The sequence below is a fragment of the Phalacrocorax carbo genome, chromosome 8, assembly GCF_963921805.1.
Source record: "Phalacrocorax carbo chromosome 8, bPhaCar2.1, whole genome shotgun sequence".
Classification (NCBI taxonomy): Eukaryota; Metazoa; Chordata; class Aves; order Suliformes; family Phalacrocoracidae; genus Phalacrocorax; species Phalacrocorax carbo.
In genome coordinates, this window is record NC_087520.1 from 43,609,768 (window position 1) to 43,631,603 (window position 21,836).

Genomic DNA, 21,836 nt, shown 5'->3' on the forward strand with positions numbered 1-21,836 from the left:
CGCGCGAGCAAAAGGCTGACAAGTCCAAGGAACCACAGAAAGAGCTCCTGAGTCTTTAATTAGCCATGTAGAGCTTGCCACTAATTAACCTTTTGCACCGGGAAGAGGAGGAAGCAGCAAAGCCCCGGTGGGAAGCAGGGTGAGCAAAGCACGCACCGAATTGCTCATCCTCCTCCCAGCCTGTGCGCCAGGGAGAGATGCGGAGAGGAGAGGGCAGACCCAAGCTTGGGAAGCCGAGCATTCCCCTCATTTGGGTGCCTCCAAAGGCTTGGAAACTGGGAAACAGCAGCCCTCGGACCAAGGGGTGAGGTGGGTAAGGGTCCTCCCTCCTGCCCTGGACTCAACACGGGGCCTCCCAGCCTCTAATGCAGCCCCTGGGGGTGACTGTGGGGGTCCATCCCCCTCCATCCCCTCCTGCACCAGGAGGGTAGGCAGATGATGCTCTGCTTTCACACGAGGGAAAGAGCTCAGGGTAAAACAGATGGCTGATAAGCAGAGAACAGTGAAAAACTCCAACCCTCCCAAGCAGCACTGACTAAAGCCTCTGTTCCAGCCCGTCCCCAGGGAGCAGGGAGATCAGGGCCAAGACAGAGCACGAGATGGTGTTTCACACAGCTCAAGGGTGCTGATGCTCTGGATAAGCTTACACAACACCTGGCCCAAACTCCTTTTGGCTCGCCAGGACGGTCAGTCGGCACGAGGCTCCAGACCTGCCCAGCAACACGCGTCTCCCAACAGCCAAAAACAAAACAAGCATTAGGCGGGAAGGCAGATGTGCTGCAGAGAGGGGGAATGGCAAAACCTGGTGTTGCTTCCACACCCCATCCTTACCCCAGGGCAGGAGTTGGGCCCACGCAGGGAACTCATTTCCAGGCACATACTTGCAGAATTAAGAAGGGAGACCCACGTTCCTTCCTGGCTGGAACCAAGAGACCTCTGGCTCTTTGTTAAGGCACCAAAACCTTGTGGTTTTTAGAAACAAGCCAAGCAGAAAGAAGCCGCATCACCACAAACAGCAGCAGCCGCCTCTTTGCTGGAGCAGAGACGCAGCCCTGAGAGGAGATTAAGACCCAGCTGCAAACACTGTCCCCAAGCCAGCGTGGGATGCGCCTGTTCGCAGCCACCATCTTCCCACAGAGGGAAGAAAGAAAATCACCCCAGTTTCTAAGCTAACGGGGACAACCCTCTGCCTGTTCCACAGTTAACAGCCCGTAACTGGCCGTGACGCTTGGGACTTTACCCCTAGCAGATAGAAAAAGCAGTTCATCCATCGCCGAGCTGGGAGGAGGAACCCACCTGCCGGGGAACGTCTCTGCCAGGTCCCAGGTACCTCCTCGCTCCCCGGCCAGGGGCCGCGGCGAAGGAGGCGAGTGAGGCTTAGCCCCGCGCTGCCCTGCTCCTCTCCAGGAGGTGTTCAGCTGCCCAGCACCGAACCTTCACATCTCCGCGTTTCTTTGGAAGGAGAAGGAGGGTTGCAATCCAACATTTGGGAGGTACATGTCATCGGCATTCAGAAATGCTGCCACTTGAGAAACTACATTTGTACTCCTCGAAGGCCAAACATATGGTAGGAGTTACTCTATGCTTATTAGACATGTTTTACTATTTTCCCTTGCTAAGGCTTGAGTGGCAGTAGATCGTATACAGAACTCGTAAAGGAGCAGGGTCAGATGTGCCTTTAGCACCAGAAAATTAACACATGGGATTAGGGGAAGGCATGGGTGGTTAAAAAAAAGGGGAGAGTGGAAGCGGTCACAAGTTCACAGGGGGCTGCGCTCGAGGAGCTGTAACAGGGCACTCTGGCCTTGATTAACTCCGGCCTTAAAGCAGGGCCACTTCCAGATTAAAAGTTCATTTGTGAACTCTGGTAGTTTAGCGCTCCATGGCCAAGGTTTGTTCTCAGGAATAATCATCCGCCAAGAAATTCACCGGCAGAGTCGGGCTGCATAACTGGAAGCACGACATCCACTCCAGCGACGCGGGACTCGGGCCCTTCGCCCCAACGCGGGGACTCGGCGGCACCTCCTGGCACGCGACCGGACACGAGACCTGCTGCACCGCGGACGAACGGCTCCTCGGTGGCAGCCGCGCTCGCGCCACCAGTTCTCCCCTTTCAATGGAATCACTCTTTTGGAAAAGCGGCGAACGCGGTTCAGACCTGAGGTGGGTGTGAATTTGAAGCGGGGCAGGGAAACCGTGAAAAAAGGAGTAAGAAACACAACGACTCTTAGCCTGATTCCATAAAGAAGGGGGCTTGCACCATCACGCTGCCTCCCCCTCCTCATCCCTCATGTTAGTTTTGTGCCAGCTGATTACTTTCAGATTAAAAACAAAATCAGGGTTACCACACGGGTCCTTTCAGGAGGAGGAAGCTGTGGCTGGGAGGGCAGAAAGACATCGTCAGGGCTCTGCCGGCCCCAGCATCTGCTGCGGGAGGGGGCCGGGGACCGCAGGCACCCCGGGGGCAGGAGCTGCGCGCGGCAGACGCGGGGGGAAGAAGAGAAAACAGGGACGAGGGAAGAGCTGGGGTTTCGCAGCATGAGGTGTGGGGGTGTGTGCCTCGCATCTTCAGGAAATCGGTTTATCTGCTCACCGAGTACCCAAACAAGGGAAAATTGATTCTTATCACACCGTGGAAGACAGGCGGCTGCATGTCAGGCGGGTGGAATTCACCCACTGCTTTCCTTTGGAAGAGAAAAAAAAAAAAAAAAAAGAAGCAAACAGAAGTAGGTTCACAAAACTTTCCTTTTTATTATTTGAAACTGGAAAAGGCTCCTTGGGTAACAATGATCAGGTGTAAAAGTAACACACATTTTGCTCAGCTTTCTGCTACCTGGGATGAAGTAGGCCAAGTGCTGCGATGTCACTTTTGGCTTTTATACAGCCTGTTCCTCTCAAACCCACAAATAAAAGGACAAGCAAAGCCCCATCCCTCAGACAGGGGAGCAGACCGGGCAGGCGAGTCGTTTAAACTGCCGTTATCACGTTCCACGTGGATGTTTGTGGCATGAAACAGAGGTGTTTGATGTCAAATGGCATTTTAGAATGAAAAGCTCACCTCTTCCCTCGGCACCAACCCTCTGTATGAAGCAGGGATCTGGTGTTTCACCTTTGTTTTTAATAAGTACCACGGGGTACTTTAGAGAGACTTACTGACACTCAAAGCCTACAGGAGATGCCCAGATGAATCCATCGGTATCATGTTAAAGTGGTGAGTGCAAAATACACACAGAAACAGGGTACACCTGCTTAGGGGAAGTAGGAGTATTAATCGATGCAAAAAAGTGCAGGTTGCTTTAATTAAGCTAATGAACACAACCGATCCGAGTGCTCTTTTCCTCAAAAATTAAAAAGACTGCAATCCAAACAAAACCCAGAATCGTACATTTTGATTTAGCACACACAGAAAAAAAAAAGTCAGCGGCACTCACAGTTTGGTAACTCATCTTCCACTCCACCGCCTGATCACACATCTCAAGTATTTCACCGTCCAGCTGGTAGGTTATGCTGGCTGGCCTGCGGCGCAAAGGCCAGCACGCAATCCTTCGGCAGCTGAACACAACAGAAGATTATTGGCCGGGTGAGCAACCGGCTACAAGACAGAGTTAATACATTATCACTTCCTAAACTAGCAAGTTGAGATTATACAACCCATTTCCACACAACACCCAACACTCCCGTTAAGTTCCGCTAGTTTTAAATTAATACAAAGCAATAAAAAGCCATCCTGGTTTGAAAGTAAACATTGAGCCAGCTGCATTTTGGTTTTTTCCTGGTAGCTTACACCTCCAAGCAAGCTTGCACATGAATTTGCTTCCTCCCCCAGTACAAGCTTCCTAAAACATTGCCACCCGACCTCTTGTCCCATGCCAGAGCAGCCGCGGCAGTGCCGCTCTGCTCACTCCAGAGGTAAGCTGACAGCCAAAAGTTGCAAGGAATCCCGTCCCTTTTTTTTATTGAGGAGGAAGAAAAAACCCTGACAAGTCCATGCGGACTGCAGTGAGTCTCCCACAACCACAACGCCTGATCACAGCGTATTTATAGCTATGAAATCAGGCCCAAGGCAAACAAACTGGCTGGATGAAGATCTTTGATGCTTCTGTTTTCCAGCTGGCCAAACCCATGTGTTTTGACAACACAGAAAGCGTGATCTAGGAGCACAACACAGCCCGAGCACATAAGCCAGTCACTTGCTTATTGTTCCTGAGCTAGAATTAAGCCCTAGGTCTGGCTGTGGCTGTTGGGGCAATGCTGCTCTGCAGCCTCATTGCAAGTGCTTTGTTTATTCCACGAGGCTTCTGCCAAGAGAGTATTCCTACCCCTGACAAGTTGTTTTCCATCTTCCCCAGCACTTTCCACCCATCTGGGATCAAGAAATAAAGCCAGTTGTCCCCAAGATTTTCTACAGAGCGAACAGGACGAGGGCACGTCGGCACCAGAAATTTATCACCATCTGCAAGGCACCGCCACGCGTTATCCCTGTCAACAGCTCACAGAAATATCCCAACAAGCTGGACAACTAGGGTTCAGGAAACAAGCAGGGCACGCACCGAGACATACTGCACAAGGGGGTGGTACAGCCCAAACCAAACAGGAACAAGGACAGCAAAATACGGTTCCGCTAGCGCTGCTTCCCACAGGTACCATGAGGGAAGGCAGGAGCGGGGCTGCGGTCGCATCCCCCTCGGCCACGGGCGATGCTCGGATCCAGACTGCCTCCCATTAAGTCTGGCTGCACTCCTCTCGTTCGTTCCCCTCTCCCAAAGCTTTCAGAGCTGTGAATTATAACCCCTCATCGTGTTATTCTGCATTTCTCTGAAACCACTGACGTAGCCACGCACAAAGGAACCAGCAAAGGCACAGGAGCACCCAGAGCATTTATGCCAGTCTCTCCAAATTCGCCGTCTTGACAGCTTTCCTCACCCGAAGCCAAATCAGAGGGAATTTTCTTCTGAAATGCCACAAAAGCCTGCCAGGCTTTGAGGAGCAGAAGGTGAGAAGAGAAGGCAGAGGAGGAGTATTAGTACAAAATTTGCTACTTTCATTGCCTTTGCTCTAGACAGAATAAAGCCATGTTTTATCAGCGGTTTTGCCTTTAATCAGGACTAGCACATTCTGACATTTTGAGGCCAATCAGGTACGCTATAAATAAAGAGATGCTGCTACAGGGACAAAGCTGAGCCGTGCAAAGCTCCGGCAGGGCATCGAGCCCCTGCAAAGCCCTTCTCTCCAGCCAGCCAAGCAGGTCTCGCCCTCAGAAGGGAGACCCTTAACACTGCCACTGAAAAGGTTCAGAAGGGACAAGCTACAAGCAGAACAACCGTCTGGAGAACAGCAGATGCACCACCTGTACCAACAGCCAACCAACAGGTCCTCTCCCAAGTGACAAAGCACACCTGTATTCAGCACCGAGCAAAACACTCCGGCCATCTGCTAGCCATGGGTTTGCACTCCCCAGCAGACTCCTGGTATCAAGGGGAATTTAAGCTGCACGTAACAACTACTAAAAGCATTTTAAGCGGAACATAACTCCACCGCCTTTACACACTGAGCCAGCCCAACACAGCAGGTTACAGGGAGGAGACTGGCTGCAGAGCCAGCGGCTCTACTTATGAGACAGTGACTCGGGTCTCAGGCCAGGCGCTCGTAGTGCATTCAGTACAGTCTGGATTTTTAATCTTACTTAAAAAAACCCAAAACTATTAAGTCAGTTACGTAAAACTTCAGGATTTTTGTTTTTTGGGGTGAGTGGGGACACCAAAAGAAGGAGGAATCCACAATCAGAACTCTGGATCCATTTGCGGCTGAAGCAGAGCTGGTTTTAAGGACAAGCGACTGAAACAGCTGCGCAAGGGGACCTCTCTCATCCCTTTAGGCTGTTAAGGAGAATACAAAGCAGCCAACATACCGGCTGCACCAGCCTAACAGCAGGCTCCAAGATAAACTGGCCACCCAGATGCCAAAGAGACTCCTAATGTCTTTAGGTATCCCAGAAATCTGCACCACCAAGCTGGAAACCTCCGCCTGCAAGATTAAGCGGGTGCTCTCCCGCACACGGCTCAGCAGCTGCAGCAAAAGGCTGAGATGCCCGATTTTAGCTTCAGCTCACCTCCCTGCCCGCACACCGAGGCTCAGAGACCTGCCACCCGTTCCCTCTCCCGGCCCTGCGCGATGGGGTGAGATCCAAGGCAACTCCTCCCTCTGCCGATGCCGACAGAACGCCCCTAACAGGCTGCTCAGAAACAACCTGCTTTTTATAGCTTATTCACTAGAACGGTAATAGCACTTCAGACCCTCACCTCTAACACTGCGGCAGGTTTTCCGCTACTGACAGAGCAGTAGGAAACAAAGGGAAAAAATCACCTTCAAATTCCCAGAGGTTTGTAAAACTATATCCAAAGAGAGAGGAATTAATCCTGTGAGTGACGTGACCTTCTGCTCAAAGCCTCTGCTGGAGACTCGGTTCTCACGCAGCTTGAGGGAAAGCTCAAGAGCCAGAAATGGCAAAAAGCCCTCGTGAGAGCGAGAATAAAAGCTGCTCGGAGTCATTGAAACCAGGCAGTGACTGAAACTACTCCATAGAAGGGGGCCGAATCCTCCCAGCACAACACATGTACACACACATTTACAAACCAAAACCTGAAGAAGACGTAAAGGCAGAGTTTTGTTAGATACTGGCAGGGGGAAGAGAAGAAACCTGGAGTTTATCGTCACAGCCAGAGAGCAACCGCAACGAAGGATCTATTTTGCCTGTAATCAAGAGCTTCCTTACATACGGCTCTCTTCCCTCCACACAAGGGTGCCGATCATCTCTTCCTACACGGGATTAATAATACACGCTGATGCAAATGCTGATGATTTATTGCACAACTCACGGTCTGTAGATTAGCACTGGCCAGGATTTTCCTGCATGGGACAGTCTATGGGGAATCTGCTTCCTCACCCGCAGCCCACACTTCCCAGCAGAGCTCAAATCTGCCGAACATCGGTAACATGGAAAGAAATTAAGCCCAGGAGCTTTCTGTGGAAGCGGCGATCATCTGGGATGAAACAAGTGCAACTAGAAAGGGAACAGAAGGGTCCTGTGAGTGGAGCAGCAGCACCCACCTGGCAGCACCAACCACAAAAGGCGCCAGAACAAGCCACAGCAATGTTAAGAGAACCCCTCGTCGCTCCTTCAGACTGCGTAGGGCAACCTGATACAAGAACAACACGTAACTGGGGTCACATCAGTACCAGCAGCACACGGCACCTTCTGCTGCCCATCACAGGACGCAGTAGGCTGCATTTGGGTTTACTTCAGTTTTCTTTTTTTCCCTTCCTTTACATTTCAGGCCCAGTTTAAAAGATCTGAGGTGAACCTTTCAGGTACAAAACCAGTTCTGAATGCACCAGCTTCTGCAGTTTACACTCATTTCCAGTTCTGTACCCAGTTCCTACAAGAAAGAAGAGTCCTCTCCTCTGTGCTCAGGAAGACACTCAGACCTGGAGCCCCAGGGACAGCACATCCACTAAGCTCCAGAAGCCAGGACAACGCTATGCATGCTGTCATTTGCAGTGGGAATCCCCCCCTTGCTGCCAAGCTGAGGGAATTTCTCAAAAGGAAACCACCCACTCCAGTTACTGAGCCAAGGATGCAGGTATCACACCAGCCTCTCTGACAACGCTGCACCCAGAGAAAGGTTTCTGGAGAGGAGGACGTGCTTTGTCACGGCTGACGCAATTTATCATTAAGCAGCCAGCCAGTCTACAGCAGACCACGCAGGTTTTCTGGAGGGCAAAGTAAGTCTCCCAGGAGGGCAGATCAGCCTAGAGAGCAGCAAAGGCTTAAATGAGTCCCCTTCCCTAGAAGAAGAGCTCTTTCCACAGGAGACTGCTAATGGTCGGAGCAGAGGGCTTGTGTCCATCCAGTCAATTAGATGTTCTTCTGATCCAGCTCTGACCTTGAGTTATTTTTGTTCCAATACATTCTTTTTGAAATAAGAAAGGTCTGTTTCCTCCTCTGCAGGATCCCTTCGGCTATACAAAGCTATGTTACAGACTGGGTAATGAGGACTGCTAGGGAGCAGTGGGGGGGTGGCAGGGAGGAAAGGGCAGTCACGGATATTTTAACTGGGATGTGTACATTTTGGGGTAAAAAGGCTTTATTAAAAGTGCATGCTTTTATTCAGAGGTACCGAGAGCAAGGAATCCCCATCCCAGCCCTGGCTGAGGAGCGCAGCAGCCTTTGCAACCCCTAGCCCTGTCCATCACCAATCACCCATCAAGTAGCCAGCGACTGAATGTTCTTCAGCATTTCATCAAAAGCCTCACGGGAAGGCGCTTCGGCATTCTGGAAGGAGACCTTGATCCGGCTGTAGAGACTGAAGGACTTCAGCTCCAGCCAGATGAATCCAAAGCGATCGTCATCAAAGAGAACAAAAACGCCTGGTGTTCGCTCGGGGCTGGTGAAGCCGTGGCCAGCAATAAGCCCCGTCCCATAAAAACTGCAAGAAGAGAAGAACAGCAAAAAAAAGATGGGAGGACAGTCGTAATTACCCAATGTGTCATAAAAATTAAAAAAAAAAACCAAAACCAAACACAAAGGAATGATCAAGCCATTGTGAAACACAGCCAGGTGCTACAGAACAGGGAGTTTTACACTCAGTTCTTATCAACAGTGTGTTGTGTGGTACCACTTTAAGAAAAGAAACACTCCGTTGCTATTTGAAGGTTGCTGCTTTTGGCTCTTCTAATTAGCACCTGCACACCAAGGCTGAATTTTTCTGTAGTTCAGCCCATTAATCCATCTGAGATTTACTTCTGCAACTCAAGGATCAACCCAGGCCTGGACAATCCTCACAGAAAAGGAAAGGCACGTGGAGAGGGTGACCAGAGAGGCAAACCTTGCGACAAAACCCAGGGGGAAGGGAAAGAAATAAAAATCTAAAAAAAGAAAAATCTAACCGGAGCTGGGGAGGACTAAAGGTCAGCCTAACCTCCAAGCAAGCAGCAGGTGGAGCAGGGTTTTATTCAAACACAACTCAGTTGTGACAGCAGGGGCCTTCTGGGATTAACCAGCTATTGGTAGGTTTTTCCATGAGCACAGATGTTTGGCTGAAGGTCACCTGCCTAAGCGTCAGCTTTTGGGCTCTTTTTCCACACTTCATTTAGTATGCTGCTCGCTGACTCCAGGTCCCATTCAACAAGGCTCTCTGCATATTTGCACCTACAGCTTAGGGTGCTCAGCACCTTCCAGAGCTTGCCCCAAGGCACCAGAGGCCAGGGAGGGGTGCGAGAGAGCACCGCGTTCCCACAGCCAAGGAACACAAATGACACATGCAGAAATAGGAAGCAGCTTGAACAGATCTCCAAACATACTAGCTGGGCAGCTCTGGGAAACAAAACATAGAAAAAAAAGGGGTGTGTGGAATACAGGAGAGGTGCTAGCCTTAGAATTAAGAGGATAAAATCTTACAAGGAAGCAGGGTGGCAGATGACAGTGAGGTAAGAAAGAGAGGGAGCAAACAAGAGCATGGGAGATAGGGCAGCAGCAGCAAATCTGAGCACAAGGGGCTGGGAGATAAAAGGGCAAATACAGGATACGCCTCAGACTCCCGCTGCTTCTGTTTCAAAGTGACTGGCACGACTAGGCTATAAAACCACTAGTCCCCGTTACCAGATTCGGCAGGTCCGGGGATAATCTTCATTCCTTGATATGACTCCCATGGGCAGCACGAAGGGCTGGGAAGCTGGTGCCTTGTCCTGGGTTGTCCCCTCCGCCCCAGCTGCAGTCTCTTCCCCCTCAGCACCTTCTCCTTCCAGGGGCTTTGCTGCAGGCTGGGAGGCAGCCTGCTGGGAGCGGTCCTCTTCCTCCTGCCAGTGTTCCCGCTCCTGCTCCTCCCGACGCACCTGCTCCTGGACCTCCAGGACGATGCGAGAGAGCTCACTGAAATCGCGAAGGTTCTCGATGTCGGGCAGCTGGAGAGGATGCGCCAGGTCGATCTCCACAGTCTGCTGCCCAGCTGGGATGTTGGGATCTCCCTAGCGACAGGAAGCAACAGCACGGCTGCAGAGGCAGGGTGCTACAGAGTTCAGACCTGTATCCTCCCCACATCCATCATCTGACTTCTACATAGTTCACCCTATTCTACAATCACCAAGTTGGCAACATTCCCCCACCCTCAGACCTTTTTCACTGTCCCCGGGCTGTCTACATCACCTCTGCCTTCCCCCACCCAGAAACAGAACTTTAAAGCAAAAGCTACGAGCCAGGCTGTACTTGCAAGGGTGAAAGAAAGCCAAAGCTGCAACTCCATTTTGTCAGAATCCCTCCCTGCAAAGAGGAAGGAGCTCGCTAGCCTGCCTTCAGTGAAGAGCTGCCAACGTTTGGTACCCGCTCCTCAGACACGTGCGAGTGATCTCCAGTGACCTGCTACCAGCTGCTCACAGAAAGCAGCTGGAAGGGAGAGAAAAGGCGGGGGAGCCAGGTGGCGTCACGAGAAACTTTGCAGAGCAGGTTCTAGTTACTCTGCACGTGTTAAGATTCACCCAATGCCACCAATCCCCAGGAAGAACAGGGTTTGGGGTGGCAACAACTGACCACCGCCCAGACAGAGATCCATGGCATCGAAAATACCTTGACAAGCATCTGAGAGAAAAGAAAATACACTCACGGTGATTTTAGTCCCCTTCGCTTTCTTTCCATGAAAACTCAGCATGACGATCTCCAGCCCGTGGCTCCCATATGTTCCCTTGAAGAGACCTGGCTTTATGAGGTCGTCAGGGCTGCTAGGAGGGAGGTAGATGCGTCGGTATGTCAAGCAGTTGCTGTGCAAAAACCAAAAGGTTAGAGAGGTTAAGAGAGAATTCCTCAACACAAAGAACATGTTTGCAGTCTGCTCCTCCAGGCAGCTGTCATCAAGGGACAGGCGGGATCTGTGTTTTCAGCAATACCAACAAGCTTAACATTTCGCTTTAGATCTATGCGAGCACTCCCTCCCTTCAGTTCTCTCTACCAGTCCTTATTAGCACACCAGGAGGCTCCTGCAGCAAGGTCACAATAAATCTCCTCACTCCCTGGGATTTCTGGAGAACCTAAGAGTGAAGCATATTTAACCATCTGCTACAGCGAGGTGCCTGCTATTAGAAGTCAGCAGTGATGGTTAAACCCCCCCCCCCCACGTTCTCTGATTTCTGCCTAGCCCACTACAAAGGATACTGCTTACTAATATGGATAATAAGCAGATAGCTCCTTGGGATCACGGGTATTTGCTCTGTCTTCAAATTAAAGACAGTTAAATGACTCAAAGCCACCTTACTGTGCACAGCTATTGTATAGAACTTGGAACCTTGTTATTACCGCTGTCATTACACCTCATCCCTCTGTAAAACGGGAAAGCACCGTACTTCACCGTATTTTTGCACAGGCCTGCAGAGACACAACGTTCCTCTGGCTGTTAAAGCCCATTGCAAGCACCCCATCTTTGGAACAAATAAGCCACTGTGCTCCTGAAGTTGCCACAGCCTCAATACCTAGAAAGAGCTGGTGCCCTTACTCGTATTGGCTGGTGTAGATGAACTTCATCAAGATGAGCTCTTGCATGTGTTCATGGAAGATGTCTTCCAGAGTCCGACCCCATTCTTCCCTTAGCCACGTCCGGAATTCCTGCAGCACAGGAAGAAGCCAAAAGGGGGAAGATAAAAGCATTCCCTTTGCGACAGTGATGTACCACAACATGACTTCACCTCGTCAGCACGATCCACCAGCAGAGCCACAGAGTGGGCATAATCTCTGCCAAAGGCAAAGGATCATGGCTGGATTTGGGAACAAGCCCGTGTTGCTACAGAGCTGGCCTGGAAATACGCTTAACAAGTAGTGATAACGGTAACTGCCCTGTGCTTGCCAGACTCCACACAACAAACATGCTTCCCTTCAAATAAATCACAGGTAGAACCAATATGCCTCCTCAGAATAAAACCATAAGCATCACCCGTTACTGCAAAGTAGCTGATCTGCTACTACTTTACATCCTGACTTACCTTGCAGTAACTCATTTGTGTGCCCATAAGCTGACTCCTGTGTCCTATCGTGGCATGTTAAACATGCTTTTGAAAGGCACTGAAGATTTAGGTTAAATCCTGCTGATTTAATACCGATGCATCTAAATCCAAAGAGTGCTTTGAAAACATCTCCTCAAGTACCTCTACACAGCTCTGACAAGTTAATACCCTACCACGAGTTAGCGTGATAACAGCTTACACTAAGATTGCAGCCCACCAAGTGATATTCCAAACCTGCTTTCTTTATCTTCTAAAGCCAGATCCTCCAATTACCATAATGCCACGCACACTTAACGCAGTGCTTTGAAAGTATTAAAGCATTTCTCATCTGCTACAGAACCAGAAAACACTTAACTAAACCTTTCACCCAGCTGTTTCCCATCAGTAGACAGACATTTTAAAGCATTTGTTTGAAGCAACTGAAGTATCACATTTGTCACGTTTAACTAGCTGGCAGCAAACATCACTACCTGGAACAGGTATTAGCTGAGGCTTCTCATCCCGACATTTATACCTGCACCTTAAAACATGTAGTTTGAGTCAGGAATCTGCCTTACTGGATATAACTGACACAGTGTCGTGGTTTAGCCCCAGGCAGCAACCAAGCACCAACGCAGCCACTCGCTCACTCCCCCCTGGTGGGACGGGGGAGAGAATTGGAAGAGTAAAAGTGAAAAAGCTCATGAGCTGAGATAAAGACAGTTTAATGAGTAAAGCAAAAGCTGCGCACACGCAAGCAAAGCAAAACAAGGAATTCCTTCCCTCCTTCCCGTGGGCAGGCGGGTGTTCAGCCGTCTCCAGGAAAGCAGGGCTCCATCACGACTAACGGTGACTTGGGAAGACAAACAGCCTAAATTTGAGTATCTCCCCCTTCCTCCTTCCCCCAGCTCTATGTGCTGAGCCTGATGCCACATGGTGTGGGACATCCCTGGGGTCATCAGTGGGGGTCACTGTCCCGGCCATGTCCCCTCCCAACCCCTTGTGCCCCCCCAGCCCCTCGCTGGTGGGGTAGGGTGAGGGGAAGGAAAGGCCTTGGCTCTGTGCAAGCCCTGCTCAGCAGGAGTGAAAACATCCCTGGGTTATCAACGCTGTTTCCAGCACAAATCCAAACCACAGCCCCATGCTAGCTATTAGGAAGAAAATTAACTGTATCCCAGCCCTAACCAGCCCAAGGACATACAAGCAGCCTTAACGCAGACTCTTGGCAAAGCACTCTTACCTCTTGCCTTCCACCTGACATCCGATGGTGATCTGTCTGGTTGCATTTCGTGGAGAACTCGTCCTTCTTTACAATCTGTAGTTACCACAGAGAAGAATTTAACAGGTTACAGACCTGTTTAGAGACGCTTAGGAAGATGTAACAAGCAGCTTAGAGTAAATGCTTTACACAAGTGTTACTGAATTTGCTACAACAGAGAAATCATAAAGTGACCCCGAGTGCATCAGCTATGGAACAGAGGAATAAAACCCCAGTGCATTCTAATGAAAGATACTGGATCTAAGTCGCTTCTATATTTGAGCTTCCTTCTCCAAAGAAAAAGGAAACAACCTCTCAGGAAGCGTTTCAAAGCACCCAATATACTGAACGGATGCTACATCACCCTCCCAAGGTCTCACCTTAAAGAGCTGTAAAAGAGAACAAGTCTGTGTCTGCTTGGACACATCCACCAGCTGCACGAGGCCATTTTCCCCCAGCCTGTACATGTACTGGTGCTCTCACCCTCCCACCCTGTTCCAGCCCAACGGAAGACAGTATAACAGCCTTGCTGTACTATTGCCAGCAAACAAATTCAGAGCACGGAAAAGCCCACACAACTTGTCAGACACATAATGAGCGTAAAGCTGGCATCCACACATACAACAAGGTGGTGAAAGCAACATCCCTTAAATAAAATTCTCATACAGTTTTTTTCTGAAATCACTTCCAGAGCCAATGTTCATGCGCGCGCGCACACACACACACACACACACACACACACACTGCACTTAGGACAGATGTTGAAAGAGCTAGAGCTCACCTGGATGTGGCCGTTATGAGGTCCCTTATGACCATACATACACTCAACCGTTGCACATTTCCTCTCCATGAGATGAATCCTGAAGAGAGGTTTGAATCTCATGGGATCATCAACGTGAGGGTCATGAGGTGGCAAGTACATCCACCCGATGATGAACAAACCGTCTACCTGCAGGGGGACGGGAGACAAAGAATACAAGATCAGCCTTGCATGCTTTCTGTTGAGTTTGCAGCAAACAACTCCAGGGCCTATTCCGCAACAGAACAGGAGCTGCAGAACAGCTTGCTGCATTTCCAAACTGCTTTCCAGCCATTAAACCAGACCACATGCACTCACAGCACACCCTTGGTGAAGAGGGAGAGGGTTTCTTTACGAGGCTTTCTGCACCACTGGAAAACAATCAGGCCTTTATTACTGCAAACGACTTTGTGACGGGTGCTTGGTGCGCAGGATCCAGAGGGAGAGACCGCACTGAAGAGACCACACAGCTAGACAAACTCTAATTGGTTTGAGGGCTCATGCTGGCAGATACTCGAATAGACGAATTCTGCTTCTCATGATTATCCACGCCTTTTGGACAAGGAATTATTTGGCTCTATTACTCACAGACAGCACAGGAAGCAACAATCTCCTCTGCTGAGAGGTACAAGTGCCAGCCCTCTTCCTGCATGCCTAACAGAATCCTTCCCCTCAAGCCCTGCAATTCCAGAGAAAGGATATTTTCTAAGCAGAGAGATCTGAGACAAAAGCAGAGCAGCACCACAGAGGCACACTTGTCTTTATAAGGTCACAATATCATCTAAGTATTGGTGCACTTGGATGCACTCTTATACCAGTTCATGGAACAGAATCTTACAAAACTCAAAGGCCTCATGATTTGTTATGCTTCAACCTGTCAGCTATTGACCCTCGGTGCAAAGAGCAAGGGCTTCAGGCAAACTTCTGGCCCAGCTCTCACCAGCGCAGAGTCAAGTGTTGTTCATCAACTGCTCTCCCCAGCAGCACAAGAGCTGCCAGGCTCCACGGGTCTTGCACCAGTCATGCACCAATATTGCTACATCTGATGCATTAGTCTTAGACATGGCTGGTGAAAAGCACAGCAAACTACAGGAGGGAGAGGTGCACGAACACAAGCACAAAACCCTCTGCAAAATGTTCAGCTGCAGGCCAAGAATGTGCAGTAAGCGATGGGCCAATGCTGAAGCCTTTGCTGTACTCGATGCACAAGGAATGGACTCCTGTGCCAGCCACTGGAATATCAGCATTAAACTCTAAATCAAGCCTTTCCCACTGCTCGTGTTTTCTGCGTGCTTCTGCGGCTGTTTGGAGCACAGCTGAAAAACAAAAAGACTGTCTGGAGAAAGGCGGCGATGATTTAAAGATCCAAGAAGCAGCCTCTGGGTCTCAGTCACTTGCTTGAGGGATGACTGTTGGGACTTCTCAATAGCACGGAGATGGCAACCAGGTCTAGAAAGCGGTATACAAAAGACTCATCAGTCCTCGACACCACAGCCCCCAGAATGAGGTGCTCACTCACCACCACGTTCAGCAGTCCCCCATAGGGCCCGATGTCCGGCTGCCATAATCCCAGGATGTGTCGGTATCGGTGCAGCACTAGGGAACAGTGAGACACTGAAGTGAGCACATCAAGCTAAGGAATTGGGATTTGGGGAAATAAAATAAAAGGAAGACTGCTACCAGACTGCGCACAACACTGGCCAATACCACCCACAACTGCCTTTCCTAAGGAAAACCGGTTACACCCAACCACAGCCAGGCAGTTCTGAACTGAGGCCTCCCACCAGTTCACACAAATTTATGTTTTTTCTCTGTAGCCCTGCTCCTGGCCCAGTGCAGGGGCAGGAGTTAGTTTCCAGGACTTTTACAGAACCAGACACCTCTCCAGGAATTCTCAGAAAACTTTTGCGACATGGTCCCGTTAATGCAAATCACATGATATACCCAGAGCTAAAAACAAGTAAAGTATCTGCCATCTCCAGTTACCAAAAACACACCTGATGCCTCAGACCGCAAAGCAACAGAAAATAATGAAGGGCACAAAAGCAGTAAGGGAAATGTGAATATTTTCAAAGAATTTCCCCACCCTGTAGAGACAAACTTGTCTCCAGAGCTAAGCATCCTTAAAAACAGCCACTGAGAGAGCACGGGCAAAGCGCACAGACCATGCCAGTTCAGGAGATCTGGTGATGTTACCGGGTCAGTAACAGCCTTAAAAATTCTAAGTAAGCTGCTACGTTTCAGCAGTGCCTAAAAGCTGCTTCCAAGTCCCTCTCAAAGCCTACTGCAGCAGGTGAGGCTTCCCCATTTCTCCACTCAGAGCTGGGTGCACTTTCAATCCCAGCGAAATTGAAAGACAAGGAGGAATATTTTCAGCAAGCAGGAGAAAATGCCCATTACAGAACGATCTTAACTAAGCTTTCCTCAAGAGAGGAGGTTTGAGATGCTACTTGCCTCCAGTCCTCACATGTTCAGCCATGAATTCTGTCCACACAATTTCCTGAAGTGACCAGTAATTACCTTCACATGAAGACATTACACAAAAGCTGGCATTTTGGGTGGGAAGAAGAGGATGGAGATTATTTCTAAGATGGCAAGAAGATACTACACTTGCCTTACGATGACGTTCGTGGCCACGTCAGAAGGCCACAGGACTGGCTTGAATAATGGGTTTTGCTTTGCATCAATTTATAGGAAGAACTGTATTTCAGTGCAGCTGTTACAACAGCTTTGTTTCATTAACTGCTTAAGATAGCAAGAACTATAGGAGTGTTTTCATTACACCAAAGCAGAGAACTTCCACAGAGGTTTAGGACAGCGGGGAGGGTTGTCCAGAGCTGCTGCCAACTGGCCTGGAGGAGCCTTTTTCCTGTGCAGTAAACAATTTAAGATTGATGGCCTGATTTCACCCAAGTGAACCGACTGCAGCACAAACAGCTCTACAGCAAGCAAGCAAACCACATTCCCAGTCTTCTCGTCTCAGTTTAGTAATTACATATTAATAAATGGTATGTGCATAAGCCGCTCCACCCACCACAATCTGCCTTCTACCCTGTCTGGCATGGAGCTGATAAAACCCAGCTTTTTATATATATATATTTTTAGGACAGAAAACTTGGTGCTAAGCTATCCAAGAGTGATGAGGATGTTCCTCCTCCCCCAGCTCCTATCAGAAGCGCTTGTAGCTACAGCTCTGAAATCGATGGACTTTCCAATAGCACCAAAAGTATCTGCTTGACAAGGCAAGCCCTTCCACTCCAAGGCACATGCCCGTCGAGGGCAGTTTGTGTGCTCCCTTTGAGTAAACAGCCGGCTCCAGCCACAGCTCGGGTCACCAGGAGCTGAGTTTGGGAAACGTGGCTGAGTCACAGACAGAGCCTGCTTCACCATCTGCCCCGACCACCCAGAAAACTGGGGCTGCAAAGGGGGGAAGGAGGCAAAAAAATCCCATTCACCTCCAGAAGAATCCTACCCACTGGAGAGCAGCTTCTGTGCTTAGCTTGCACCACTACTGTGGGCAGCTCTTCTTTTTTTTTTTACTTTTTTTGAAAAGCCAGCTGTTTGGCACCACAGAATTCTCCAGATGAGCTGACGGGATACAGGCAGCAATGCGAGCAGCACTTTACCCAGCCTCACCCCCCCTACACACCAACGCCCACAGCAGGGACACCTTAAGGGACACGCCGTCTCCCTCACTTGCTCAGGGTGCTGTGGCCTCCTCCTCCTCCTGTTCTTTCAGGAAAGGAAGTTACTAGGGAAAATGCTGGTACTTGGCCAAAGGCCCAAACAAGTCTCAAAGCAAAAGCACAGCTCCATTTTCAGGCTTGGGGCGTCTCTGGGCTCCAACGAGCCAGCAGCTACATTCATTCCAGGAAGAATCTGATGAATTCCAGCTCTGGCTCTCCCTGGCGGGAGACAGGATGGATCTGATAGTCATTTTCCTCCCTGTTCCTCGAAAGAAAACAGCACTTGGGTCTTTCTCCAAGGTTTTCCTTTGCTATGCATGCTGCCTGTTTTTCTCAATCCGGAAGAAGCTTCTTGCCTACCCAAATTTCTGAGCCCAAATCCTGCCAAACGGAGCAAAAATACATCCACCGGACACTTCAGTACAACTCCCACTCAGCCTGGATAATGCCGATGCTGCCATAAGTAGCCCTGCACGCTCTTCAGATGGGAAAGCAGCCCAAATCCAGCTGGGGATGGGCCAGGCAAAGCAGTGCGTGCCCGAGCTCCCATCAACAGAAAGCTGCCTGGGAAAGGTGTAACGCCTGTGCTCTTTGTTAGAGTTAGACCCAGGACACTGCGCAGATCACCGCGATTCAAGCAAGCATCACAGCGCTGGCACACCACAGACACCATAGGTGTGAACAGACAAGTTACAACCCCAGAACAGGTTGTTAAAACAGGAGGAGAGCAGATGCTTTCAGATGTTACTGTTTTAACTAAATCTCGTTTTATTACCTGTGTCCAGCTTGGGCAGCACAGGCAGAGAAATGCAAAAAGCCTAACGTGGGAGCTTTCAGTGAAATCTGCAGCCTATAAGCAGAGGTAGCTCACTTGGACTGGAAAAGACCTAATCCACTACAACTCTCTTGGACTCTCAGGATGCAGCAAGATATCTAGAAGCAAAATGAGTTGGAACAATGTAAGCAGTTACTGCCCTCCAGCTGGTGATAACTGACCTGCTAGTGGAAAGAGCTAAGTGTCAGCCAGGCTCACTTAAAACCCTGGGGAAAGCGATCTGAGCTGACCTGGCTAACGCTGCATGAATATGAATTAGGGAGCACTCACATGGTAAATCCTGGCAACACGGTCTTAATACACAGGAGGGGGAAAAGAGGGAAATGGGCAATCGCATATTAAACCACACTGGCTGCTCCCTAAGTAATACAACACACCCCTAGAGAAAAGGGGCATGAGACATCACAAGTTTGGGACTGCAGCTAAAGAATTAACAACTGAGGGAACAGCACAAAATGCCATTTCAGAGCCACCACAAATGGTACGTTTGGAGCAAACACCCAGGTAACAATCAACAAAGGAATCCCTCATCCATGCTTGACTGCTTTCTTTAGCACAGGTAAGTCTGCAGCATCCACTCCACTCATTAACATGTGCAAAAAACTACATTCCCAAGCACCAGTGAGTTAGGAACTTGAGCCTGCAGAACTATGCAGACCCAAAGAAGCATTAGAGACAGCTCAACACGCCCTCCAAGCACCAAGCAGTACTGGCTTCCTTAATCAACGTAAACTAATCAGTATTTCCCCACCTGCAGAACAGTGAGCGTTTTACTCCAACGTTTTACTGTTCTTCCCTCAACACAACATCAGGAGGGAAAGAACTGTTTACCCAGAGCAGCTTCTGGACTGAGAAAGGCAAATCACAGTCTCTGAAGCATGAGCAGAATGCTTCCGAGAGAGGGAGATGGTGGTTAAAAGGATACACTGGGCAGGGAGGGAATTAGTATGGGACCCCTCAGCATTTTTCACTGGGAAGGGCTGTGGAACTAAATGCAGCTCATCTGGATCAAGACAAAGCTTTTTTCCAGTCCACAGCTTATTTGAACTTGCTTATGGAAGCCCTCACCAGGGTACCTGAGTACTTCCTTCTAAGAGAGAAGCAATCCATGATGAACAGAGTGAGTGCTCCCCTACTGTGAACAGAGACCCTCCTTTTGCACCCAGTCAGGACAATTTTCTAACTCAAAGCACTTCAAAAGCAGACCAACATACCTCACTGCCTGCCCTACTCCCGCCATCACTGTCAGAACGCTCCACTAACGTACAACAGAAAGAACTGACTAACCAGCACCCTCCGTACTGTCCCAAGGTCCACCCCAAAAAAAATTGCTTCAAGCAACGTCACACTCCATGCAGCATCTTGTGTGTGCTTAGTGCAGGAAGCATCAGCCAGCAGGAGGTACGTACGGCAGGTGTAAACATCTCTGTACTCCATGTGCTCGTAGTCGGGAAGGATTTTCATAAAACGCCCCGACTTCACTCGTGGGTTTATACCTGAACAGACACAGCAGGGTAAGTACCAGCAAACTCTGCTCCACTGTAACCAGCACGTAACAGTACGATGAATCTGGACCAGCCACGCAGGAGAGTCAAGCTCGCTTTTGACTGTACTCCCAGTTGTGGTGCACCGTTTGTTTCCATCAGCCCCAGGCTCAGGTATACTCGGTTGGCAGGATTAACTCACACAGAACTCGGCGTGTTCAAGATTCCCACAGACAATATCTACAAATGGCATCTGGTGAATTCCAAGTGGAAGCAGGGTCCCCCTCAAACTCTGCAGCATGACTGTAACGAGCACCACTGTCTCCGTAAGACCATGTAGGCCAAGTAGCTACAAAGATGGTAGCCCAGGCCTTGGATTAGTTACATTTTCTAGCACTTAGGCTCAGTTCCCCATTTCCCACTCTACTTCTTACAGAATCCCACTCAGTAGACAGAAAAGTGCATGTGAGTCCTGCCAGCAGCCCCAAATTAACTCTTCTGCAATTAAAGAAGTTTATAGGACAGTAGAGAAAACAGGGTCACACCACTAGGAAACTGTTCCACTAAGTGTTTGTAACAGGGCAAACGGCTGAATCTGAGCAGGAGAGCTAAGATGGTGCATCCCTGAAAGCCAGAAAACAGCTGCCAAGCATTCTGACTTCAGAGTAACCATTGCTAGTTAGGATTGCCGAATGGATATGGACAGCCTTTACTCCCAAATACAATAAAGTCTGTCACAGAGGTGGTTCTCACACGCCAAGTGCCACTCTTTGCTAATGGATACTATGGACTCAGAAACTACTTTGGTGCAGAGGAAGACTGGAAACATCTGTGTAAGGCAGATTCTGTTGAGGGCTATTAAACCAACAAACTGCGTAAGACTGGAAATCCCCCAACCTGAAAACAGCCAGAAGCTGGGAGAGTACTTAGGAAAGTATTAAATAGGCTTGCCCTCTTCTTGGTCTTCCCTGGGTGACTCACAGCCATGGCTGGGAGATACAGGACTGGGCTAGAGAGAGACCATTGTGCAGAGCCAGTAAGGCCATTTTTACATATAACTTGTCTATTAAAAAAAGCACTAACCATCTCTTTAATATACCTGAACCATGGAACTATAGGAATGAAAAAGTCTACAGGTCATGAAGACATGTTCTGCCATTTAGGACTGGCAATGCAGAATTAAGATCTGATATGGTATGTGCTGTATGCCTGCTGCCACACCAGTGTCATACAGAGATACCGGATTGAACGGGAAGGAAGGGAGGCCTCAAGCACTAACAAGACTTCTCTGTGGGCATTTAAGTGCTGGCTCAGCATCTCTCAACCCTCCCACCTAGGAAAATTAAACAGTTCCGGTCTCAGTGTATAAATAGGTACAGAGGGACACTAGGTGATGAAATAATTTGCCCGTGGGTGCTCAGCAAGCCTATTACAGATGGGATTAAAACCGTTCTACCTGTTCTTTTTTCCAGCATTAAGATCAATGCTTGAGCTCATCAAATACAGTACATGTAGGAGCTGAGCCAGATTTTGGATCTGCAAAGCCTACACAGACCTCTCGTGACCGTAACTTGGGTCATTTACAGCTTTTGTTTCATAAAGCAGGACCTTATTTGAGCAGCCAGAAGCCATAGTTCATGTGCTGCAGGTTAAATCTTGTTCTTTATCCTACAGACCACAGGCAACTCCCTTACAAAATCTGTGGTGGGGATCCAAGACCACACAGCCTGGCAGTGCTGGTACGGGAGCTCTT

The 21,836-nt window shown here is 49.3% G+C and overlaps 1 protein-coding gene across 3 annotated transcripts in view; it reads right to left on the bottom strand.

The window, feature by feature from the left end:
* Positions 1 to 2,727: 2,727 nt before the first annotated feature.
* FBXO31 (F-box protein 31) overlaps positions 2,728 to 21,836 on the bottom strand; it is a 28,318-nt gene continuing 9,209 nt past the window's right edge. For 2 of the 3 annotated variants that reach the window (XM_064459719.1, XM_064459721.1), the window contains 8 exons: positions 20,009 to 20,095; positions 15,598 to 15,674; positions 14,061 to 14,228; positions 13,262 to 13,336; positions 11,538 to 11,647; positions 10,656 to 10,809; positions 9,659 to 10,023; positions 2,728 to 8,486 (listed from right to left, as the gene is read on the bottom strand). In XM_064459719.1, coding sequence (XP_064315789.1) covers positions 8,264 to 8,486; positions 9,659 to 10,023; positions 10,656 to 10,809; positions 11,538 to 11,647; positions 13,262 to 13,336; positions 14,061 to 14,228; positions 15,598 to 15,674; positions 20,009 to 20,095 — 1,259 coding nt within the window. In that variant the 3' untranslated portion in view covers positions 2,728 to 8,263. The remainder of the gene's footprint in view (positions 8,487 to 9,658; positions 10,024 to 10,655; positions 10,810 to 11,537; positions 11,648 to 13,261; positions 13,337 to 14,060; positions 14,229 to 15,597; positions 15,675 to 20,008; positions 20,096 to 21,836) is intronic. The other variant, XM_064459720.1, reaches the window with a different exon arrangement.